The sequence below is a fragment of the Polypterus senegalus genome, chromosome 6 (genome assembly GCF_016835505.1).
Source record: "Polypterus senegalus isolate Bchr_013 chromosome 6, ASM1683550v1, whole genome shotgun sequence".
NCBI lineage: Eukaryota > Metazoa > Chordata > Cladistia > Polypteriformes > Polypteridae > Polypterus > Polypterus senegalus.
Genome location: NC_053159.1, coordinates 179,452,616 through 179,478,688, shown reverse-complemented (window position 1 = coordinate 179,478,688; position 26,073 = coordinate 179,452,616). Strand labels below are relative to the sequence as shown.

Sequence of the window (26,073 nt, the reverse complement as noted above, 5' to 3'; positions counted from 1 at the left end):
GAATGCAATGATGTGGAGATGGCAAATGTCAATATTTTATTTGTAATAGAATGTAGATGACAGATCAAACGTTTTATCCGAGTAAATGTATCATTTTAAAGGAAAAATATGTTGATTCAAAATTTCACGGTGTCAACAAATCCCAAAAAAGTTGGGACAAGTAGCAATAAGAGGCTGAAAAAAGTAGATTTGAGCATAACGAAGAGCTGGAAGACCAATAAACACTAATTAGGTCAATTGGCAACATGATGGGTATAAAAAGAGCTTCTCAGAGTGGCAGTGTCTCTCAGAAGCCAAGATGGGTAGAGGATCACCAATTCCCACAATGTTGTGCAGAAAGATAGGAGGAACAATATCAGAAAGGTGTTACCCAGCGAAAAATTGTAAAGACTTTGCATCTATCATCATCAACTGTGCATAACTTCATCTAAAGATTCAGAGAATCTGGAACAATCTCTGTGCGTAAGGGTCAAGGCCGTAAAACCATACTGGATGCCCGTGATCTCCGGGCCCTTAAACGACACTGCACCACAAACAGGAATGCTACTGTAAAGGAAATCACAGAATGGGCTCAGGAATACTTCCAGAAACCATTGTCAGTGAACACAATCCACCGTGCCATCCGCCGTTGCCAGCTGAAACTCTACAGTGCAAAGAAGAAGCCATTTCTAAGCAAGATCCACAAGCTCAGGCGTTGTCACTGGGCCAGGGATCATTTAAAATTTAGTGTGGCAAAATGGAAGACTGTTCTGTGGTCAGACGAGTCACGATTCGAAGTTCTTTTTGTAAATCTGGGACGCCATGTCATCCAGACCAAAGAGGACAAGGACAACCCAAGTTGTTATCAACGCTCAGTTCAGAAGCCTGCATCTCTGATGGTATGGGGTTGCATGAGTGCGCGTGGCACGGGCAGCTTGCATGTCTGGAAAGGCACCATCAATGCAGAACAATATATTCAGGTTCTAGAACAACATATGCTCCCATCCAGACGTCATCTCTTTCAGGGAAGACCCTGCATTTTTGAACAAGATAATGCCAGACCACATTCTGCATCAATCATGGCTGCGTAGGAGAAGGATCCGGGTACTGAAATGGCCAGTCTGCAGTCCAGATCTTTCACCTACAGAGAACATTTGGCGCATCATAAAGAGGAAGGTGCGACAAAGAAGGCCCAAGACGATTGAACAGTTTAGAGGCCTGTATTAGACAAGAATGGGAGAGCATTCCTATTTCTAAACTTGAGAAACTGGTCTCCTCGGTCCCCAGACGTCTGTTGAGTGTTGTAAGAAGAAGGGGAGATGCCACACAGTGGGGAAAATGGCCTTGTCCCAACTTTTTGGGGATTTGTTGACACCATGAAATTCTGAATCAACATATTTTTCCCTTAAAATGATACATTTTCTCAGTTTAAACTTTTGCTCCGTGATTTATGTTCTATTCTGAATAAAATATTAGAAGTTGGCACCTCCACATCATTGCATTCAGTTTTTATTCACGATTTGTATAGTGTCCCAACTTTTTTGGAATCCGGGTTTGTAGGTTTCTTTAATGACGGCTTATGCTGCATAACAGACGAAGGATGCCAATAGCAGGAAACCAGTTAGGGAGTGAGGGCCCGATGTGATATTCCGGATCGGATGACGTCATCTCCCATCCGTCCGTTGGCTTCAAAGTTATGCCAGGCAATGTTCCAAGTCTTTATACCCTTTCTTCATGTGCCGACCCCCACTTTGGTGAATCATGCCATCCCAAACAAAGCATGCTGACTCTGACAGATGAAAAATAATGCACGTTTCATCTGTCTTGTCTTATGCTTTGCCTAGCAGTTCTTATATGGTGAACTCCTGTGTGCTAAATCTGGCTTTGTATTAGCTGTGCATGTGAGTAGAAAGAAAAGTAGATTTATAAATAATTTTTGTACAGAGCACAGTGACATATTAAACTTATGTTACACCAAGGTGGTCCTGCCTGACCCCAAAGTGTTTCCCAGAGACAAGAGATAGAGAACCAGAAGTACTTCTGGGACAGGGAGTTGAAGGAGAGCCCTCTGCTTGGCCCAGTGAGTCGGAAGCGGAACACTCGCCCGGGTGGAGTGGAGAAGTCAAGGGAAAAAGGAGAAAGTACGCCTGGGGAAAAGTAGTTTTGTTAAGTAAACACATCCTTTGTAAAACGTGTGCGTGCAATTGTGTCTGGGGTTCGGGGCTCAGTGGCACCCGCTATAGGCCACAGTGTGAAATGCGCAAAATTAGACACATATCGTATCTATGATGAATCCAAAAGAAACAATGTGGCACACGCCATAAAAGAATACCACACTTTTCTAAAGCTGAGTCAGCTCTCCTTTCAGATGACATTTTTGCTAAGGCACGCAGCAGCCTTTGCAACAACAGGGGGGCGATCGCAAAATATGTGTCTCTCTTTCGGACACCCAGATAACCACATTGGCAGCGTGGTGGCATCTCCTCTCATCTGGTGAAGCGGTTTACAGTATGCCAAGCAGGTCACCCTTGACTTCCCTGTCAGTGCTGTCAGGTCCACAGTTTTTGATTGGTGGCCACTGGGGGAAAAAAAGGGGGCTTTGACGGGTTGCATTTAGTTTTTTCTTCTAAATAACGAGATACAGTACTTAAGGCTATTTTTCACATTCCCTACTCTGTTGTGTTATAAAGCGTTTCACCCATCAGGGACCTCTCTGGACCTTTACATGTACCACATACTTTATCGCTTACAAAAATCTCTGAAGGGACCCGCCCAAATTCTTTGATGGTATGTACCTAATCCATTTGCCCTCCAATCACCCACTGATTTCCAGTGTACCACAATGTGGGTTTTGAGCTGTCATTGGCCTGTTCCATATTCTCAGCTATACATTCAAGGTTTTCCTAATGAATTCCTGGGTGTTCCTAGTTTGCTGCAGGGTCTCCACCCAGTGGGACGTGCCACCCTATGAAGTCTTAAATGAAGGGGCAGTACGGTGGCGCAGTGGTAGTGCTGCTGCCTCGCTGTAAAGAGACCTGGGTTCACTTCCCAGGTCCTCCCTGCGTGGATTTTGCATGTTTTTCCTCGTGTCTGTGGGTACTCCGGTTTCCTTTCACAGTCCAAAGACATGCAGGTTAGGTGCATTGGCGATCCTCAATTGTCCCTATTGTGTGCCTGGTGTGTGGGTATGTGTGCCCTGCGGTTGGCTGGCACCCTGCCCGGGGTTTGTCCCTGCCTTGTGCCCTGTGTTGGCTGGGATTGGCGTCAGCAGACCCCCGTGACCCTGTGTTAGGATACAGCGGGTTGGAAAAATGACTGATAACTGACTAAATATGAATCTCCACGCCTTTCGAACTAGAGTGGTACTGTGGTGTCACCTGTTGCACGGCTGCACTCGGGTCCTCATTTTGGATCCCTGAGGTGCTTTGTCCAGTGTGTATCAGTGCATGCATCCAACCTCCATAACAGTCATGCATCATCTGTTGGAATGACAAATGCAATGCATACGTCTCAGTTACAGTATATGCCATTTCCTATGGGATTCGTAAAAGCATGTTTGTGACACACCATCTGTTGGAAAACAAATGCGACGCATTTTATTACTACAAATTATTGTGATGTGCCATCTGTTGGAGTGACAGAGACATAGCAACCGGATGGACAACACAGATACATTGACCCATAGCCTTAAGGAATTTAAAGAAAAGGACAGAGAGAGAAGGGCAGGAAGTGATAGAGCTGGTGCACATGGATGGGAAAGTGAACCCCCAAGAGGGGTCTGTGGGTTGCAGCTGTTAAGCACCCTACAGAGCAGGAGAGCGACCATGTGCTCTGTGAAGGCCCCCACAGATGTTGAGGGTATGGCATGGGGAGTAGAAACAGGTTCGGAGCGGTGCCCTGTGGAATACCAAGGGATTGGCGGTGGGTACACGGGGTCAGGATTAAGGATCGTCTGTGCCTGCTGATTGACGTCCACTCGTCCTGCGAGATCCAAAGAGGGCAAGTTTGGGAGAGGAGGCACCGTTGCTCGTATTCTGTTTTAAGAACATAGATTTACTGCCCAGTGTTTTTAATCTCGTTTTAAAGGATTAGTTAATGGCTCGTTTTTAACCACCACATTCACTTGTTTTATGGATTATTTATTTATTGAAGAGTGTGCTCTGAATTACGACACTTTTCAGTGCTGTTTTCTGTATAGTTTTAATAAAAGCACTTGAGGCTTTTTGCACTAACACCTTGCTGAAGGCGTGTGCCCTCATTTGCTCAGCACATCTCGGTTCATGACTATCGACGGTTAGGAGCATGGAGCCCACCCGGACCATGACAAAGTCCTCTCTGGGTGTGGCACAGATTCTCAATATGAGCTTCCACTGCACCCACCTGGTGGTGACACAAGGCACTGCACTCCCAATCCTGAAATTCTATTAAATGATTTTTCCTCATGCAGCCTGCACTGCAAAAATGATACATCATCCGGCAAGAATTTCAAAAGGCTATATTAATAAAATATTGGAAGAATATCTTCCAATAAGAGAATCTCTTAATAAGTCACTACAGGAGTGCCACTTGAAAGTGCTCAGCAGTGCCCCCTATGTTCACAATGTGACTGACCTGTCGTTTTTCCTTACTGTCCAGGAGATGAAAACTCTCGATAAGGAAGCTCGGGTTTGGGACGTCTACACCGGGTTGGAGTCCTGTGTGAAGAACCTCCTGACCTCATTGCGGGCCGTCAATGAACTGCAGAACCCAGCAGTCAGAGAGAGGCATTGGCAGCAGCTGATGAATGCCACTGGGGTAACAAACATTTTTAATTTGAACGGTCTTAAATAATAAGAAAATATTAACCCTTTAAACTCAGCCTCGTTTTTGGGCATTTTCTGCTGCTTTGGTTTAACTGGCTATAACTTCATCATCCTTCACTCAAAATTCAGATTCTACCCCTATACAGTACAATACAATTTATTTTTGTGTAGCCCAAAATCACACAAGAAGTGCCAAAATGGGTTTTAACAGACCCTGCCTCTTGACAACCCCCCAGCCTTGACTCTCTAAGAAGACAAGGAACAACTCCCAAAAGGGAAAAAATGGAAGAAACCTCGGGAAAGGCAGTTCAAAGAGAGACCCCTTACCAGGTAGGTTGGGTGTGCAGTGGGTGTCAAAAAGAAGGGGGTCAATACAACACAATACACAGAACAGAACACAAGTAATCCTCAATACAGTATAAAAAATAAAAATTTTAGAAGTGCGTAGCATAATTTAACAATGGATGACATCACATAATATGATTTGGATTTGTTTAGAGTCCTGGAGACCTCAGCCATTAAGCTGCCTCCCCCATTTGGCCATTCCACAGCTGAAACAATGCTGGGCTCGCCAATCCAATAAAAGGACCCCTCTTTCCCACGATTCCTGCGATCCTCCATCAGGGATGACTTTACCATAGGCAGGCACAACACCACTCAAAACAAAGGTCAGGCATTACTCTTTCAAGATTGTTACGTTGTACAAATACAGTCTGGTCCATACGTATTTTGGACAGTGATGCAATTTTCATGCTTTTGGTTTTGTGTGCCACCACAGTGGATTTGAAACAAAGTAATCAGGGTGTGACTGAAGTGTAGACTTTCAACTTTAACACTAGAATTACCAGAGCCTACGAGAAAACTTGTACAGGACAAAAGACGCTGATGGAAAGGTGCGAACGGATTTAAGGTGGGCCGGATTTATGAGTTTTCTCGTAGGCTCTGGTAATTCTAGTGTTAATTCAAAGAGGTTTAACAGACACATCGTATGAGCCATTTAGAAATTTCTACATGATGCCCCTATTTTCTAGGGCTCAAAAGTATTTGTATGAAGTAACATAATTATAAATATAATGATTATTTTCAGTACTTGACTGAAAGTCCTTTGCAGTCAACGATGGCCTGATATCTGACCCCACGACCATGTCCAAGTGTTGGGGTTTCCACCCTAGTGAAGCTTTGTTAGGCCTTTACTGCAGTGGTCCTCAGGTGCTGCTTGCTCGTTGGACTTTCTGCCATCAGTTTTGACCTCAGCAAGTGAACTGCATGTCCAGTTGGGTGGAAGTCAGTTGATTGACTTGGCTGTTGAAGATAATTCCACTTCTTTGCATTGTAAAGCACTTGGTTTGCTGTCACAGTACATTTTGGCTCCTTGTCCATCTGTACTGTGAAGTGTCGTCCTATCAGTTTTGCTGCATTTGACGGATTCTGAGCAGACAGTATAGCCCCGGTAAAAGGAAGCGACTCGACACACGTAAAAAAAGGTTTGGGGCAGCCACCCGTATAATATTTTTAGCTGCAAAGGATTCTTTTAAGTTCAGTTAATGATGATGACAATACGGAGTCCAACACAGAACTGGTGAAGGTTTGAAAAGATGGCGGTTTTAAATGGTCAGACAGGAAGTGAGGTATGTTGACCGGAAGTGATGTTTCTCTGACATCAGCCTGGGAGCCGGGACCGGAAGTGACAATCTTCTGGGCACCTGAACTGGAAGTGATGTCGTTCTAGGCACCGGAACTGGAAGTGACGTTCTTCTAGGCGCCGGAACTGGAAGTGACGTTCTTCTAGGCGCCGCAACTGGAAGTGACATTCTTCTAGGCGCCGGAACTGGAAGTGACGTTCTTGATTCAGATAGGTTTTCCCGCGGCTGGTCTGTAGAGATAGCAGGAGAAGGTTTAATGCATCCTGGCCTGGTGTGGAATTACCTTTACTTGGTCCACATAACGTCCTTCTATTCGCACGTGTGTGACACCCCCAGACACTTCAGAATTCATCCTGCTACCTCAGCCAGCAGTCACATCATCAATGAACACCAGTGACTGACTTCCATTGGCAGTCATGCATGCCCATGGCATAACACGGCCTCCGCCATGTTTCAGTGATGATGTGGTATTCATCGGATCATGAGCCATTTCCTCTGTTCTCCTTACTCTTCTCTTTCCAACATTCTGCTATTTATTGATCTTAGTTTCCTTTTTCCAAAGAAAATTATTCCAGAACTGGATAGGCTTTTAGAAAATGTTTCCTGTCAAAGTCTAATCTGTCCTTCCTGTGCTTGAGGCTTGCCAGTGGTTTGCACTTTGTGGTAAACTCTGTCTTTAAGTTTTCTCTTGATTGCAGATTTTGGCAATAACAGGTCTGCCTCCCAGAGAGTGGTCTTGGTTTGGTTAAATTTCCTGGATTTGTTCTTCTTCACCAAGGACAGAATTCTGCAGTCATCCAGCAATGTTGTCATCTGTGGTTTTCCAGACTTTCTGGTGTTGCTGAGCTCACCAGTGTCTTTCTTCTCTTTAGGAATAGACCAAATGATTGATCTGACCACACCTGGAGCCTCATGTATAAACACAAAAATGTTGCGTATAAACGTTTTCACTCTCAAATCTCAATGAATAAAACCTAAACTTGGCATAAAGCCATGCACATTTTCACGGTAGCTCATACCTTGTCGTACGCAAGTTCTGCGCTCAGTTTTGCAAACTGGTGGCATCCAGCGTCAAAGTACTGCTACTGTTCCTTTGTGGTTTATCTTTCTTTTTTAGATCCATATCCCTGACATGGCTTTATAAATACATTGAAATTAACCGCATATTGTTTATTAGTTTAATGCATCTGATTGTAATTAACCGGTAACAATATAATGGTTCATGGAATGGCCAAACTATTCCAAATACCATAGCTGCTTTAGCGTTGTTTCCCTCACTGCACTTTCTTCTTCTTCTTCTTTCAGCTGCTCCCGTTAAAGGTTGCCACAGCGGATCATCTCTTTCCATATCACTCTCACTGCACCACTCGGAGTATTTATATCACTGTATCTGAGTGTGAAATCACAGCTCACAGCAGTTGATCGGAAAGAGAAATATCGGTATACAGCATCAAACACACACTGCCTCAGCCATGCTGCCTATTTGAACTGCTCTCATACGGCAAACACTTCAGAGCCTTTCCAGTACGGACCTCGCGGTTCAGAAACAGTTTCATCCCAAAAACTATAAACGCACTTAATCAGTCAATCATTGCTCCTTGTAGAACTGTTTATACTTATAATTACAATCACCTCACTGTAAACTTGCACTACAGTTATAATATTGCACAACCTGAGCCACTTTATAAAGCGCGTATTTACAAATGATGACGATATCATTTTTAAGATGAAATGCAGCAAAATATGTTTGTTAAATTATACAGATAAAATGTTAACATCATTTAAATGATCTATATTGTTATTAATTAAACATGTAAGGACACAGTGTTGCAGCATTAGCAGATTGCTCCTGCCTTGCGCTGTAGTCTTGCTGTTGCTGACGCGACACTGGAGGGATAGATGGATGGAATAATTAAACACGTACTACGAAGATATTTCGATGTTCCTTAAAAGTTTTGAAGAATCGGAGTTCTAAGCTTACAGATGGCTTAACGTCTATTACAGAGCTGATTGTGTTACTTGGAGAAAGAAGAGGAAGGACAGGAAGTGGAGGTTAGCACGTTTGAAAGAGACAGTACTGCTGCAATAAATTATTTCATCGAAGGTCGCGCACGGCACAGAGAGCATCTTGCGGGAGGCAGGAACAAGCACTGCGCCATCGTGTTTCCATGTTTAATAACGTGCTTTACTCCTATCATCATGAAAATGATATCATATATACTTCTCAGTATTTTAATTATTCAGAGAGCTGTAATATCACAAATGTAATGGATTCTGTGTCCTTTCGGAGGAAGAGAAAGCCTGTTTAAGAAGCACGTAGTGATTCACACACAGAGCACATAGAAGATCAAACACAAAACAAAGCATTTAACGTGCTACTTTAGTTACGATGTGATTTGAGAAACTGGTTAATTAAACGATTTTAAGATGAAGTTTATGACATTCTACTTTAATGACAAAATAAACTACGTGATTAAAGTGGAAATGTCGAGATTAAAGTTGACATTTCAAGCTTTTTCCCCCCACTGTGTGCCTATTTTTTTTTTCTCTGTACCCTAATAACCTTTCATATGACACTCAGACGGTGGGCTACAACTCGCCTTTTCACCGCGACTTTGATATGTGACAACTTCTTTTTTATTTCGGGCACTGTGCGACTTTGTGAACTTGAGCTTTCGAGTTTCTCCAACAGTCTATGTCACTCAATCAGCTTCCTTTTGTTGTTTATATCACTGTTTAAACCAAAAAATTGTACGTTTTTCTTTGCCTCCACTTGGCATTCGCTGAAATTCTTCTATTTCCTCCTGTGCTTTTGCCATTGCCTTTTCACAGAACTCTGAGAATAATGGCTATTCATATTGATTTGTATATATTTGAATGTTCAAAGAGGCGTAATTCTGGGGGGAGACGGGGCGGGACAGCTGGGGCGGGCACGAGCGTTACTTTTCACGCTGACCGGGATTTATGTAGCGGAAGAACGTGGAAGTTGGCGTTCGCACAGATTTATGCATCGGGATTTTTTTGTGCGTACGCACATTTCCGCTTTTGTCCGTACGCCATGTTATATTGTGAATTCTTTGCACAGCATTATGCATGAGGTCCCTGGTGTTTCTGTTGTCTCTCTAAAGATTTTGTTTCGTTTTCCTCTGCCTAATGATGGCCTATCTTTACTGGCATGGACAACTTTTTGGACCTCATATTGAGTGTTTACATAGATAGTTTCCACATGTAAATTCCACACTTGGAATCAACTTCAGACCTTCGATGTGCTTAAAAGTTAATGAAATAATGAGGGACCTGCGCCCACCTGGCTATGGAAGAGCCTGTCAAGTCAAAAGTCCAAATACTTTTGACCCTCTGGAAATGGGGGAGGTGAGGGGCTGTCATTCCTGAACGGCTCATAAGATATTTCTGTTAAACCTTTTGAATTAACGTTGAAGGCCTACACTGCAGTCACATGATGATTACTTCATTTCAAATCCATTGTGGTGGTGTAAAGAGCCAAAATTATTAAATATTGTGTCACTGTTCAAATACTGTATGTTACAGCAGAATAAGTTTCAAAATTCAGTAACTTTTTTTGCCAAGAACTGCACTTACATTAGAACATAAGAAATTTGACAAAGGAGTGACCACTCAGCCCATCGAACCCGTTTGTTTAGCTCATAACTAAGATGTCTCAGCTTGCGTTCCACTTGTTCTTCTTATTTCCATAACTATTGATGTAAGTGTCCAAACACCATAAAAGTATCAGGAACACCCAGACAAGAAAGATCTATAAGTAATAAATGTAGATTTACTGCTTTGAAGTAAGCAGCCATTATTGAAAATCCAAGTGCTATACACTGTATCATTTTGAAGGGCAGATCCTGCTCTGTCACATCATATACAAGTCCATCCATCCATCCATTATCCAACCCGCTATATCCTAACTACAGGATCACGGGGGTCTGCTGGAGCCAATCCCAGCCAACACAGGGCACAAGGCAGGAAACAAACCCTGGGCAGGGTGTCAGCCCACCGCAGCATATACAAGAAATTATTCTGCATGTCCAAAGTACAACACCAATAGTTTCAAGATCCAAAAGTGTCTTTACATTAAAAAAAAAAAAGAAATTCTGAAAGTGGAAAAGACAGAAAGTAAAATGTGGTGTCATTTGGAAGCTTAAACACCCCTCTGGTTTTGTAGATAATAGGCTGGCTGTCAAATTGTTCAACATTGAATTGGAACGCTCAAGAACGCCTTCAGATATTTTGGTGATGCAGCAATTGGGCCATCTTTGATGGTTGAAAGAAAAATATTACAAAGTGGGTTTGGGGTGTATGTCGTAATTATGAGAAAACATCCATTTATCCATCCATTATCTAACCCGCCATATCCTAACTACAGGGTCACGGGGGTCTGCTGGAGCCAATCCCAACCAGCACAGGGCACAAGGCAAAAACAAACCCTGGGCAGGGCGCCAACCCACTGCAGGGCACACACACACACACACACCAAGCACACACCAGGGACAATTTAGGATCGCCAATGCACCTAACCTGCATGTCTTTGGACTGTGGGAGGAAACCCACGCAGACACGGGGAGAACATGCAAACTCCACGCCGGGAGGACCTGTTGAAGCGAACTATGAACTTTATTTATAGCAGTGAATAAATGAATGATTAAATGAAGTTTTTAAAAATGCTGTTGTATTGTTCTGTTGCTGTGTACAAAATAATGGGGCTAAGTCTAAAGGGCTCATTATTGGACTTTGACTTTGTGAATTGCCTTTCTTTAGATTTTTCCTTATTTTTTTCCCTACAAGGGGTTTTCTTTCGGAGATTTTTCTTGTCTTTTTAGGGAGTCAAGGCTTAGGGGGCTTGGGGGGTGTTGTCAAAGCACAAGGCCTGTTAGAGTCCATTGAAGCATTTTTTGTGTGCATTGGGCTGTACAGGAAATTGATGCTGTTGTTGTTATCAGTGCAGAATAAAAGTCCGAGTGAGATATAGTGAGAGCTTTTTTATACTTTTTAATGCTCTCTTTGCCCTGCCGCTCTGCTGATCTCCATCCACACTCCAGTTTTTCGATGCTCTAATCTAATAGTCTTAGTTACCCCAGTTATACCAGAGTAAGTTTCTAAGCACTTTAATTCATTTTTGGTTTAATAGGAGCGACAGTTTCCAAAGCTTCTGAAGTGTCGCATTATAATTAGTTGTCAGCACCACAACTGAGGTTGTGGCCACACTGTGAGGTTGTCATTTATAATACGACTTTTTAAATAAAAACGACTTCCATCCACGCTGGCGTTTTCATATTGTTTTACGACAGTATCGCCACCCAGACTAAAACGTAGACATTCGCCTACACTGCACACGCACATATCGGTAGAAATTATGAGAGCAAGCATTTTCCACGCTAGACATTCAAGTGCAGTTAACATTTATATGATGGAGGACAGCAATGGTGGATTGTTTTTGGTTTGTTTGAACTGACGACAAGGTGGAGTTGTTAATTGAGAGTGACGCACGAATCTAAAGAGAACAAAGCGTCCGAGAAAAAGTAATGAGCAGGATCCACTCAGGGAAGGGCCATGAAATACTCACGGACCAATCAAATTGCACATTTTCAAAACTCTTTGTTTTCACCCATCCTCACTGCAGTGCTTGCGGTGGGCTGGCACCCCGCACAGGGTTTGTTTCCTGCCTTGCGCCCCGTGTTGGCTGGGATTGGCTCCAGCAGACCCCCGTGACCCTGTGTTAGGGTAGAGTGGGTTGGACACTGACTGACTGACACCGCAATGTGCAGCCAGCGTTTACATGCGTTCTTCTGGCGAGTGTTTTTAAAGGTTTACATTTTTGGGGGTTAAAAATTGCGAGGTAGTGTGGATGAAAGTCAAGAACACAGAGACTTACATCTACGTCGAGTGACATTCACTTCCAGTACTGAAAACCCTGAAATGCTGGTACCATGTCATTTTAAAATGTAGGTTTTTCTGTATTTTTCCAGTACTGGTATATCACACAACCCTCTTACTCAAATCAGTCCTGAACTGGCAAAACTAACAACAATGAACACATCAGGCAGATGTGACCTAATGGAGAGCCATGAATATCAGACTGCAAATTATTTTCAGCAAATTATTTACAGCGTATGCAGGACACCAGCCAAGCACAGGACTAAGGAACGTAACTCGAGCACAAGAGGAAAACCCACGAAAGAGTGCGTATGTGTGTGTGTGTGAGTGTAAACTTCATACAGGTGATGAAAATGGGCAGATCTGAGCTGTGAGCTCCTATGAAGCAGCACTGCTAAGCACTACACCACCCAGACATACTGTAAGGACAGACGTGAGTTAAGCACATCCAACAATTAATTACAGTGCCAAATCTGAAAAGGAAATTTGTAAGATCATTTTTATGACACTGCGGTGAGCTGGCGCCCTGCCCGGGGATTTGTTCCTGCCTTGTGCCCTGTGTTGGCTGGGATTGGCTCCAGCAGACCCCTGTGACCCTATAGTTAGGATATAGTGGGTTGGAGAATGGATGGATGGATTTTTATGACAATGCTCACTTGTTATGAATGAACTGGAAAAAAGTCTACAATGCCACCTGATTTTGCTGTTTGCTTCTTGTTCCTTCAGGTTCAGTTTCTCATGGATGAGTCCACCACCTTGGGAGACCTACTAGCTCTGCAACTGCATCGTGTGGAGGACGAAGTCAAGAATATTGTGGATAAAGCTGTCAAGGAAATGGCAATAGAAAGGGTGAGAGGACATGTCAGCTACTGTACATGATAGATAGATAGATAGATAGATAGATAGATAGATAGATAGATAGATGAAGCATAACTGTACAGCCAAGACAATGCTGGAGTAGCTTTGAGACAACTCTGTGAGGGTCCTTGAGTGGCCCACCCAAACTCCATAAAACATCTGTGTGGCTTCCCATCCAGTCTAATGGGGTTTGAGGAAAAACAGAATGAACTTCACAAATCCAGGTGTGCAAAGCTGGCAGAGACAAACTCAAGAAGGCTTCTGTACTGCACAGAATTACTGAATATGTCTATGAATGAGAGATTTCAGTTTGTGATTTTTAATGAATTTGTAAACCTTTCTTTTTGGGTTATTGCGTGTAGATTGACGGGCAGAGTAGCAAATGTACTTCAGGTTCAGTTTGTCATGGATGAGTCCACCACCTTGGGAGACTTACTAGCTCTGCAACGGCATCATGTGGAGGACGAAGTCAAGAATATTGTGGATAAAGCTGCCAAGGAAATGGCAATAGAAAGGGTGAGAGGACATGTCAGCTACATGATAGATAGATAGATAGATAGATAGATAGATAGATAGATAGATAGATAGATAGATAGATAGATAGATAGATAGATAGTGTAAGAAGAGGAGACCAGAGACGTAGAAAGGTTTGGGGCAGCCACCCGTTTAATGCGGTTTCCCGGCTGCAAAAGTCTTTGAGGCATTGTTAAACAGTTGTTACACAACAGAGTCCAAAACAGAACTGCCTGCCTAAGCAAAGGCAGTGAGCTTTATAGCACAGAGGGCGGAAATGATGTCGTCCTCTGGGCTGGAACTGGAAGTGACATCATCCTTGGGGACGGAACCGGAAGTGACCTTATTCTTGGGGCGGAACCGAAGTGATGTGTCCTTCCTGGAAATGGCGGCTCCTGGTGGGATTTCCCGGGTAAGACCTGCAGAGAACTCAGAAAGAGCGTCAGTGCACCCCGCCCCCCCCTGGGCAGATGTATAAACAGTATTTCTCTAAGCCCTTCAGCTGCTTCCCATGCACACGTGTGTGACAAGACTCCCCCCTCAGCCCAGACCCGTCGGGTCGGGAGACCTGCACCGAGAGGTCGTGGGCCCGGGAGAGGGCATCGGCGTTGGCATGAAGAGACCCCTGTCGATGAACGAGCGTATACTTGTACTGCTGCAGGTCAAGAAACCACCTCGTGACCCGTGGATTCGACTCCCTGTGAAGGGCCATCCACTTCAGAGGTGCATGATCCGTCACCAGAGTGAACACGCGACCCAAGAGGTAGTACCGCAGCTGAGTTACCGCCCATTTGATCGCCAGAGCCTCTTTCTCCACCGCCGCGTACCTGGTCTCCCTGTCCAACAGTTTCCGGCTCAGGTACATAACGGGGTGTTCAACACCGTCGACGCTTTGGCTCAACACGGCACCCAAGCCTGTGTCCGAAGCGTCCGTCTGGAGGATAAAAGGGAGAGAGAAGTTAGGGGAGATCAAGATAGGTGCTGAAGTCAGAGCCCTTTTTAAGTCACTGAATGCAGCCCCCGCTTTGTCAGACCATACCACCGTATTAGGAGCTCTTTTCTTTGTCAAATCGGTCAAGGCGCCGCTCTCGGAGAAGCGAGGCACAAACCGGCGGTAGTACCCGCCAAACCGAGAAAGGATTGGACTTGCCGCTTGGTTTGCGGACGGGCCAGGCCATTATGGCTTGCAACTTGGAACACTGTGGCCTCACAGTACCCGGCCCACTAGGTAGCCCAAATATTTGGCTTCCTCAATCCAAAGAAACATTTCTTGGGGTTGATTCGAGCCCGCCTCTCCCAGTGTCCGTAATACTGCTGTGACCTGCTGTATGTGTTCCTTCCAGGTGCTGGAATAGATGACGCGTCATCCAGATAGGCAGCACAGAACGAGTTATGGGGCGGGAGCACTTTGTCCACCAGGCGCTGAAAAGTCGCAGGCGCCCCGTGTAACCCGAATGGAAGGACACGATACTGCCAGTGTCCGCTAGGAGTGCTAAACGCGGTTTTTTCCTTCGCGGACTCCGTTAAAGGAACCTGCCAGTACCCCTTTGTCATGTCAAGTGTAGTCAAGAATTTGGCTGGTCCCAGTCTCGAGGAGGTCATCCACGCGAGGCATGGGATAAGCATCAAATCGGGAAACTTGGTTAAGCCGACGGAAGTCATTGCAAAACCTCCAACTGCCGTCAGGCTTAGCAATCAAGACGATGGGACTGGACCAGGGACTACTACTTTCCTCGATTACTCCTAGTGCCAGCATTCGCTTGATTTCCAGTTCCACTTCTACTTTCTTTGCCTCCGGGAGTCTGTAGGGTCGCTCACGGACGATCACCCCCGGGTCAGTCAATATGTCGCGCAATCAGAGAGGTCCGACCGGGTTTTCACTTACCACCTCTGGGACAGAGCGGATAGCTGCTTGAGCTCTTGTTTCTGCCTGGGGATAGCTGCTCGCCGAAATTAAGGGAACTTACTTCAGCGAAGAGAGCAGGGCTGTCCGGAGGAGGGATCGGGACCCTCTCCTTCCACGGTTTCAGCAGGTTTACATGATATATTCGCTCAGCTGGTCGGATTGGGCTGTTTCACCAAATAGTCAACCAATCCCTTCCTTTCCTTAATTTCGTAGGGGCCTAGCCAATGTGCGAGCAGTTTAGAGTGAGAAGTTGGTACCAATACCATGACGCGATCCCCCGGTTGGAACTCCCGGAGAGTCGTGCCACGGTCATAAAGGCGGGCCTGTGCTGATTGCGCCTCCTCTATATGACTTTTTAGAATCGGTCTTATTGCATCAAATCTACCGCGCAATTGGGCGATATATTCCAAAATATTAGTGGAGGGCTGTGCCTCCCCTTCCCAGCCCTCTTTTAAAATATCCAATAAACCCCGGGGTTGTCTTCCGTACAGTAATTCAAATGGAGAGAACCCGTAGAGGCTTGAGGAACTTCCGATATGCAAAGAGGACAAGGGGAGGAGTTGGTCCCAATCCTCCCATCCTTGCTGACTACCTTACGTAGCATTTGCTTGAGAGTTTGATTAATTCTCTCCACTAGGCCATCGGTTTGAGGATGATACACGAGGTCTTTAAATGCTTTATTTTCAGTAACTTGGCAGTCTCCTTGAGCGTTTCCGAGGTAAAAGGCGTTCCTTGGTCCGTCAGGACTTCTCTAGGAATGCCTACTGAAAAGACTCCTACTAGTTCCCGTGCAATATTTTTTGTGGTAGCCGAGCGCAACGGAACGGCTTCAGGGAATCGGGTAGCATAATCCACGAGGACGAGTATATATTTATATCCTCGGGCTGAGGGTTCTAGGGGTCCTACTATGTCAACCCCAATCCTATCAAAGGGAACGTCAATAAGGGGAAGGGGAACCAGAGGAGCACGGTCCTCCTAGGAATTTGCCGCAGTTGACATTCCGGACAGGAAACGCAAAAGCGGCGAACCTCCTCGTTAATCCCCGGCCAGAAAAAACGGAGCTTAATTCGCTCTAATGTTTTATCGGGCGAGATGGCCTCCAAGAAGGTGGGAGTGTGCTAACTCGCAAACCTGCGCCGGTAGGTCCGCGGGATTAGCAACAACTTCCGGACCTTCCCCTCATGTTCAGCGACCCGATACAACAAATCATTATCAATGACAAAGTGAGGTCCCTGTGGCATGGGCAAATGCGTGCGTTGGCCGTTAACGAGAACCACTGCATTCTTTATGTGTTTCAGAGAGTCGTCATTCCATTGTTCTCTCTTGAAAGAAGCCGGTGTTGCTCTAAACTGAACGTGCAACTCAGAGAGGGTCGGTCTGACCTCAAGGGCGGAGATTCCTCCCTCGCTGCGGGCGCTAGTGGATGGCGTAGTAGCCCGCGACGGTCCGGGAGTGTCTTCGTCACTCTCTTGGCCTACCGCCCCACTCCCTGTCGGCTGATTACACGGTGTGGAAGCAACTTGAGATGAATCGTTGTCATCTATAACGAGGCCATAAGTTTTTCGGGGAATGCTTTCTAAACTACCGCCGTTACTATCAGACCAGTCTCGCCCGAGGATTACGGAAGCGGAGGATCCGGATGCACCGCCACGGTAAGCTGTCGAAGGGTTCCTCCGAGACATACGTAACATCGGGCGGTATTGTATGCGGATATCTCCGTGTATACATTTTAGACTGGTCTTCTTTTAATCCACTGTTGCGGTAGAATAAAGCGGCGAGCAACGACAGACACGTTACTGCGGAATCGAACAGCGCTGTTACTTATGTCCATTAATAAGAAGCTCCCCGTATGTTTATCCGCCAGGGATTGCTAAGGGCACACAAACAACCCCGCCATTGTCCCCTACGGTCCGCCTTGTTCCCCGACAGGTCGCAAGCCAGACGGCCCGGCGACCGGAACAGGCTCTGGATTGCGTGGAAGGGACTGCTTTAGTAGGACATAGCTCCCGGTAGTCCACAGAGCGGCTGTTCTGCCTCCCAGGTTTCACAGCCGGCCTCTGGGTTTGCAAGGTGTAGCAGCTCGTCCATAGAATGGAATTCGCCCCAGGCCGGCTGGGCAAATTCCTGGGGTAGCTTTTAGCAGCAAAAACAGGCCACTTGCTGCACTATTTGTAGGGGTCAACTCAATGGCGTAGCCACTCACCCACCTTTTGCCAGAGAGCCATAGCCTGCTCTGACAGCCCTTTGTTTGGGTTAAACTCCCAGTTTATTATTTCCTTCACCTGCCAGCCTGGGGACAACCCATCGCTAACAGGGACCTTGGTCCCGATGGGCAGCTCGGCTTTCCTGCCAAGGAGAGCATACTGAGCCACTCGAGTGTGTTCCCCAGAAGCCAGCCCACGCCTGTGGGTCCCCTCTACCTTCTCCACGAGATGGGTGGTCAACCCGGGTTATGCTCATGGAGCAGAGCCTGCACCGCGTCCTTCCTGACCCTCCGGCGCACTCCCTGCCCTGAAACTCGGCCCGGTACTCACCCACCTGGTTCCATGAAGTTCGTGTCCCGGGTTCATCGGGACACCATCCTGCCGACTACGCCACTGTAAGAAGAGGAGACCAGAGGCGTGAAAGGTTTGGGGCAGCCACCCGTTTAATGCGGTTTCCCGGCTGCAAAAGTCTTTGAGGCATTGTTAAACAGTTTGTTACACAACAGAGTCCAAAACAGAACTGCCTGCCTAAGCAAAGGCAGTGAGCTTTATAGCACAGAGGGCGGAAATGATGTCGTCCTCTGGGCCGGAACTGGAAGTGACATCATCCTTGGGGCCGGAACCGGAAGTGACCTCATTCTTGGGGGCCGGAACCGGAAGTGATGTGTCCTTCCTGGAAATGGCGGCTCCTGGTGGGATTTCCCGGGTAAGACCTGCAGAGAACTCAGAAAGAGCGTCAGTGCACCCCGCCCCCCCCTGGGCAGATGTATAAACAGTATTCTCTAAGCCCTTCAGCTGCTTCCCATGCACACGTGTGTGACAATAGATAGATAGATAGATAGATAGATAGATAGATAGATAGATAGATATTTTAGTATAGTAGGCAGGATAGCACAGATTGATAGATAAATAGATAGATCATTTTTTTGTCCCAGGTGGAAATTTAAAATGTACAGAAGCACGAGAGAGAGAGAGGCAGTTATTGTAAGTTCCAGAAAGGATTATCTGGCATCCCATTCCAGGATGGGTATAGGATCCTTATCCAGATGGGTAAAGACAGGAGCAGTGGGGGAAGACCCCTATTTTGAATACTAAGATGTATACTTGATATCATTCTCATGGTGAAATGCATTAAGGCATGTATTAAACATTTGGCTGCACGGTGGCATAGCAGTAGAGCTGCTGCTTTACAGGTAAGGGGGGTTTTGTCCCGGGTGTTCCCTGCCTGGAGTTTGCATATTTTCCTGGTGGGTTTCCTCAGTGTGCTTTGGTTTTCTTCCAAAGATATGTTGGTTAGGTGATGTGATGATGCTAAATTGTTGCACTTTGAGATTTACTTCTAATGTAAAGTACCCTATAAATAAAATGCATTATTATTATTATTATTATTATTATTATAAATTGATGCTGCTAGTGTATGTGCTTGCTGATATTCACTTTTATTTGGCCCTGGGAGAAATTTGGCTTTTTACAAATGTGCGTTAAATATAAGCATAAATAAATAAATGTGTATATATACACACACTACGGTCTGAACTCACACCAGAATGACTTAAAAGGAAGAACATTTCTGGCCTGGCTGTCCCAGTCCCAGTGTGATGCTGTACAGATGTTTTGCAGTTGTTATAAAGGAGCCCCCATAGCGTTTCTTGACTCACTTCTGCTGAAAAATTTGTTTCCTGAAAGTCCTCAGTGTTTGTGTGTCAGAGAGAGGATGTGCAGCACTGTTCTTAATGGCACTCAGTTTTATGTTTTCCTTTTACTTTCTTGTATATTAAGTATAAGGAAAGTGTTGTGATCGTCCAAAAATTAAATGTCGACATTCTGATTAATCTCGATGTTTAAGACCTCCCTGAGTCTGAAAATACTATTTTTGGAATTATGTCTGTGTGTGTGTGTGTGTGTATGTAAACACGATCACTTGAGTACGCATTCATTTAGGTCAACCAAATTTTGCATACAAGTATTAGGTACAAAATGTAGATTTCTATCAAGTTTTGGGCAATTTTCGTTAACCTTTTATTTATGCAGCAGCAGAGTCCGATTTATTCAAGTTTACTTGTATAATAATTGTCCAATATATTATTCATTTGATTTGACGTGTTGTTGATGGTTCGTTATTGCACATAATATAAAAATATAATCATTGTCTTGCGGTTTACTCCTCAAATATCCATCCCCATATCTGAGTATACGAGAAAGTCGAGGGGAGACAACGCCTGATTTTTTGTTATTTCCCTCTGTTCCCTCTTCATTTTCTCTGCCTGTTCTTTTGTTTAGGCGCGTTCACATACAATGTGCGAAGCACCTATTCTGAAAGCCCATGTCTGTCGGTCTGTCTGTTTGAAACAACTTGAACCAATTTTGTTGTGATGTGGCACACTTCAAAAAATTAGTGAAGACAGATCAATTTTTTGTGGACTTAACTCGAGCTGCTTGAAGATTGAAAATTTCAAAATGTCCCGTTGTAAAGCACCAAGGAACTTATGATTTCGTCCATCTTAAGACAGAGAAACGTTCTGTGCGACCTCATCATCACAAATTAGTTTCCTGTTTCATACTGACCTCGAGATCAGTTGCCTAAACTTTTATATTCTGTGTATTTTCCTCATCAAGTTGTCAGCTGGCCGCTCAGATGCCCAGTGCAAGTCAGTCAAACGCCGGGCAGGACGTGAATACCAACAACACACAGAGCAGCGTCTTCTCCTGCTGCTTTAAGTATGGTGGTAACTCAGAGTACAAAAACAGTTTCTTCTCTGGAAAGAGAAAGCGTATGCACATACAAAACTGAACAAAATTATAATTATAAAGAGGTGACGTTTGATCCAGTTAGTAACACGGGAAAGGCGCTGCTGCTGTAACTGAAACAAACACAGGGTGGCTTTAAAAATGGAGAGTGACGAGGAGAGTGGGAGGTGGGGGGCTTCAGTAGCTTAAGTCCCTGATCTCTGGTGCTCAGCCCCCCTTGTGATATTCATGAACAATCGCGGCAAGCCCCTGATCTCCTTACACAGCGTGTGCCATTTGTATTCCCATTATACAAAAAAAAAAAAAAATAATTTTGGAGTTTCTTATTTATTCAATTTTAATGAATTACTGTGTCTAAACTAATACGAATATCTAGAAGGGAAATTTGTTTCAGTTCCTTTTCTCCTTTCATTGGCTAATATTGACTTATGCTAGTATTGGTCATCTTGTATTAATAGTCATTTTTCATTTGCTAATTATTGGATTCTGCCCTTTTGGGTATTCTATCAAAGACAATTGTACAGCAATTGGTCAGAAATCCTCCGCTACTCACTCACATCAGTCGATGCCATCGTCACGTCCATTGAATTGTAATCTGCTGTATAAAAGCCACTGAGCCTCCACAAGTCTGTTTGTGCTCCGTTTTGACCTCCATTGTGAAGTGCTGTTTAAAGGCTCATATCGCATGGATTCCAGCATTCAGCTATCGCTGTTACTTTTGAATACGACTCACTGTTCCATAACCATTTAATAAATGAGAGATACTCCAAGTTTCGTATCAGTTAACTTAGTCACTGCACACATCTGAATGTTACTCCATGCCTGCATCGTCTATGCCGTTGTCATGTGCGTTTGTCACAGCTTGTGGTCACTTTCCTGATTCGTCCAGGCCCAGTCCCTCCAAGGTCTTCATGATGTGAGACGTCAGTGCCACTGGTTTGTAGTCATCAGGTGAAGAGGCGCCTGCCTTCTTTGAAACAGGAACAATGCAGGATGGTTTCCACAGCAGCCATAGTGACAGACTGAATTGGCGACAGAGGACACCACACAGTTGGTCAGCGCAGGCCTTCAGAACTCAAGGACTGACTCCATCTGGTCCTGTGGCTTTTCCTAAGCATGACCTCCTCAGTTGTCTCCTTACTTGGCCTTCACTTATGGTCAGAGGTGGACTTGTCACTGGCCATTCCACTTGATGTAGTAGGAGTTATTGTGGGGGGACTGGTGGCAGTGGGAGAGAAAATCGATTAAAAAACTGGTTCAGGGCGTTAACTTTGTCCACATCCCTTCTAGCACCCGAGCCCTGGATTGCAGGAGTCCAGTAATTATACCCAGTCCACTCCAGACATCTGTCATGTTATTCTGAGTAAGATTATTTTTGTCTTTATTGAATTTATTAAAAGCAAATAACATTCCATACAAGCAAGTCAAATTTTACAAAACTAAGTTCACATCAAATCAACCCTCACACATGAGAAAAAGAGCAACATAGTAAAACTTCAATAGTAAGAAAAATCCTCTTTAATAAAACCCCTGTGTGCGTCCGTGTGTGTGTCTTTTGGTGAAGTGCGCATGCGCAAGGCTTGGTGCGACACGCACGACCGGCATCGTGGACGCACACACACTGGAAGCTGGGCACACTGTGAATGGCCTTGCCACGGCCGCGCATGATAAGCAAATAAAGGACAGCATTGCTGGGGAGAGTGCTGATTGGGTAGTCGCGGCTGCGCACATAAAATCCGTTGCTGTGGAGATGCCACACATACTGCCCTGTACTTGTTTACTAACTATCTACTAACAACATGCCACCCAAAAAAAAAAGGACACGTCAAGTAGGATAAAAGACACAGACACTCAAATCGTATATACCGGTAAGCAACATCTCCTGGAAGAACGGTCAGCTCAGCAAGTAAACAGCAAAAGAAAGGCTGAAAGACAAAGAAAAATACGAGAAAATAGATCGATTGAAGAAAAAGAAAATGAGCGCCAGAATATTCCCCGTGTTGATTTGGCTCCATCCTCTACTAATTTACCCTTTACCTTAAGAAGGCGACAGTTTCCAGTTACAGTACATTAGCCTTTGCCATAACAATTAATAAAGCTTAGAAAAAGTTGGCGTTTACTTGCCAGAACCAGTAGTCAGCCACGATCAGTTATATGTGGCATTATCAAGAGTTAGAAGTTTTACAGATGTTGTTGTCAACGTTATAGATGGTCCTGAACAAGAGTGTTTACAAAAAATGTTGTCTATAATGAAATCTTATTGAAAAATTTCCTGATGTAAAATAAATAAATAAAAACATTTTCCTAAATATCTTCTTCAGATATTGTGTATTACAGATTGTTACAAAGTTTTACACTAAGGCAATATTAATTATACTTACTGTATTGTCATATAAGTTTCTATTTTATTTTTAATATTATGTTACTTTAGTCTTTTTGCAAAAATATTTTTAACAAAAAAATTAAGACAACAAACAGAATGAGGTCAAGGTCCCTTGCCATTTAATACAGACTGTTCATAATAATGTTAATGCACTACTGTTCTAGCGCCCGTTATTGTAACGGGCTTAATGTCTAGTAAGTAAATAAATACATAATGTGACGATGTGGGTTCTCCTCCATGCTCCCATCTGCCCCAACACCGTCGATAATGCTACCGAGATGAGCTAGACAGTGGAGGCAACAATAACAAGGGGATGATGTAAAAAGTGTAAAAGTGCTTTGATTTAAAACAATCAAAACAATAACAAAGTGTTCAATTAACTAGGCACAGTATCCCAATGGCTTTCAAAAAGAGTCATTAAATAAATAATCCAATAAAACAAAACGTGGAGGTAAAACAATAGAAAAAAACAATCCTTTAAAACCTGAGGTTAAAACGTTCTTTAGGAAGCATTCTTAAAATCAATTAGCCCGGTGCTGTTCGCCGCTAGTGTCTCACCTGCTTCTCCCGACTGGGCTTTGCAACAGGCGAGACGCTCTCTCTGCAGTTGCCCTTTTCCACTCACACACACAGGTCTGGAGACCTCCCGATCCTGGCTTCGGTCTGGCACTCATCCCAGGCCTGAGACTTGGGCTCCTTGGTTTCCAGGACGCCCACACCAAGGACTGCAACAACTCCAAGCCTCCCGACTCCCGCTGCCTTTCCGGTCTTCTGCGGCCAGTCGCTCCTTCTTTGGTCACTCCCGCTACATGATCGCTCAGCGGGAGCGACTTCTACTTCAACTCCTGGGTGTCGGCCTAACACCCAGGCTTCCTCGCAGCTGCCTGCAAGTGCTCGTTCGCTCACTCGCCCACACACACCATGTCTCTCTCTCTCTCTCTCTCTCTCTCTCTCTCTCCTCACTGCTTCCTGCGTTTCCTTCTCTTTTCGTGGTTTTTTTTTTTCCTAACCGACTCACACTTCTTTTATATTGAGGGGGGGTCATAGCAGCTGTAGCACGTTAGCCAAAGGAACAATCATGGATGTGGGCAGTCCCTCACCTGTGCACTAGGTGAGAAACGCCCACACCGTAGATCGCCCCCTGGCTTGCTACGGCCACCACGCCTCCTCACTAAGCCGCCGCGAGCGCGGTGATTATTTATTTAAATAAAAGGCCTTGGCTGAGCGAGCTGTGGACCCATAACACCACACATAAATAAATAAATAAGGGAAGAGAATCCACTTGCTCAGTTTAAATGCTTATTCTAAAATGTTATTAATTAGATCCTGACACATTTTTAAAGGTTCTGCACAGATCCTCTAAGTGAGAATTGGATTTTTTCCAGTTTCAAATAATATATAACATTAGTTACCCACCGACTTAAAAGAGGTGAGTTAGGATCCTTCCAGTTAAATAAGACAAGTCTACGTGCCAATTGTGTAGTAAAGGCCATTACAGTTTGTTTGTCCTTCTCCACTTTAAGCCCCTCTGTGAGCCCACCAGACACAGCTGTTAGTGGATTAGGAGGGACTGTGACACCAAGGCTGGTCCAGAATGAAGTTAATTTGGTGCAGACCCAACACATGTGACCCAATGAGGCTGGAGCTCGATTGTAACGTTCGCAGGTTGGAGACATTTTGGACAATTTTAAACGAGACAGATGGCGCTCGATAGATGATTTTAAGTTGAATAATTGTATGCTTTGCGCATATGGAGCTCGAGTGAATTCTGTGCATTGCGACTTTCCACTCCTTTTTCTAAAATGTTGCGTACAAGATCCTTTTCCCACTGTACTCTGGGATCCTTGAATGGGAGTGACTTTAAAATGTTTTTATACATATATTACAGAAATGCTGTCTGAGTCCTCAAGACTGATCAAAATTTTTTTCCGGAATAGAAATCAATGGGAAGATTTTTTTTTTCTTTTCTGTTTTAGCTTTTCAGCACATAAATGCTGGGCGCAGGGTGTCCCAGAAGCTCAGGTGCCTAAGCATAAATGAGATGGTCTTTGCTCCTTTTTTCACAGAATCGCTGCTTCTCCATATTGGCGTGGCCTGTGGTTTGTGAGCACCTTTCTGCTTGGCCCTTCAGGAAGCTGATTGGGCCACTTATTGCCGTACTTTCCTGGCTAGTCTGTGGAATCCCAGGACCCTGAAGCGATGAGAATGGGGTGGCACGGTGGTGCAGTGGTTGTGCTGCTGTATTATAACAAGGCTAATGTCATGGATGCTCCTTTTGTTTAGTTTGCATGTTCTCCCAGCATCCACTTGGGTTTCCTCCAGCAAGTTGATACTAAATTGTCCCCTGGTGTGTGTGTGTGTGTGTGTGTGTTCAGCCTGTGATGATCCGGCGCCCAGTCCAGGGATTGTTCTTGCTTTGCTCGTGATGCTCATGTGACTTTTCTCTGGATAAGAAGGTTTGGAAGATGGATGGATGGAGAATGTTATGAAAAGTTATTTTAACTGTCATGGGCTCTTCTGGTCACTTCACTGATAACAAAACAAACTTTCTCTGGATTGAGGTGGTCATCTTTTCATATTTTTGTTACTTTCCTTTTCAACACTATATGTGCTTTCTCTTCTGTTATTTCCACGTGTTCCCTTGTAGGTTTGGTGCAGCGTGTCTTGTTATGTAGTTGCATGTCGTCACATTTTGTGGTCACTTTCGTGATCTGGGAGGTTTCTTTCTGGGAGTGTAGTCACTTTCTCATGGCTTGAAGCTTGAAAGGATACTTCATGAGAAGGACCTGGTAGTCGTAATGGGCTTGCTATCTACATGAAGACAGTAGACAGAAGACATTCAGTGCCAGGGTTGCAGTGCATCATCATATTCATCAAATTTGGCACAAACATCAGGAAGTTTTTCTTCACACAGAGAACCACGGACACATAGAATAAGAGTCCAAGTAGTGTGGTGGATAGTAGGGCATTAGGGGCTTTCAAAACTCAACTTGATGGTTTTTAGAAGATTTAAGTGGACAGGCCTGGTGAGCTTTGTTTGGGCTAAATGACCTGCTCTCATCCAGATTGTTCTAAAGTTCTATTGGGATGACAGGAGCTCATCAAGTTCATGACAGAGTTGGTCTTCCCTCTCACCCTA

The 26,073-nt window shown here is 44.6% G+C and overlaps 1 protein-coding gene across 1 annotated transcript in view; it reads left to right on the top strand.

The window, feature by feature from the left end:
• LOC120530679 (dynein heavy chain 11, axonemal-like) overlaps window positions 1-26,073 on the top strand; it is a 645,801-nt gene that overhangs the window by 145,145 nt on the left and 474,583 nt on the right. Inside the window, 2 exon segments of the mRNA XM_039755100.1 lie at window positions 4,615-4,773; window positions 13,049-13,171. Coding sequence (XP_039611034.1) covers window positions 4,615-4,773; window positions 13,049-13,171 — 282 coding nt within the window.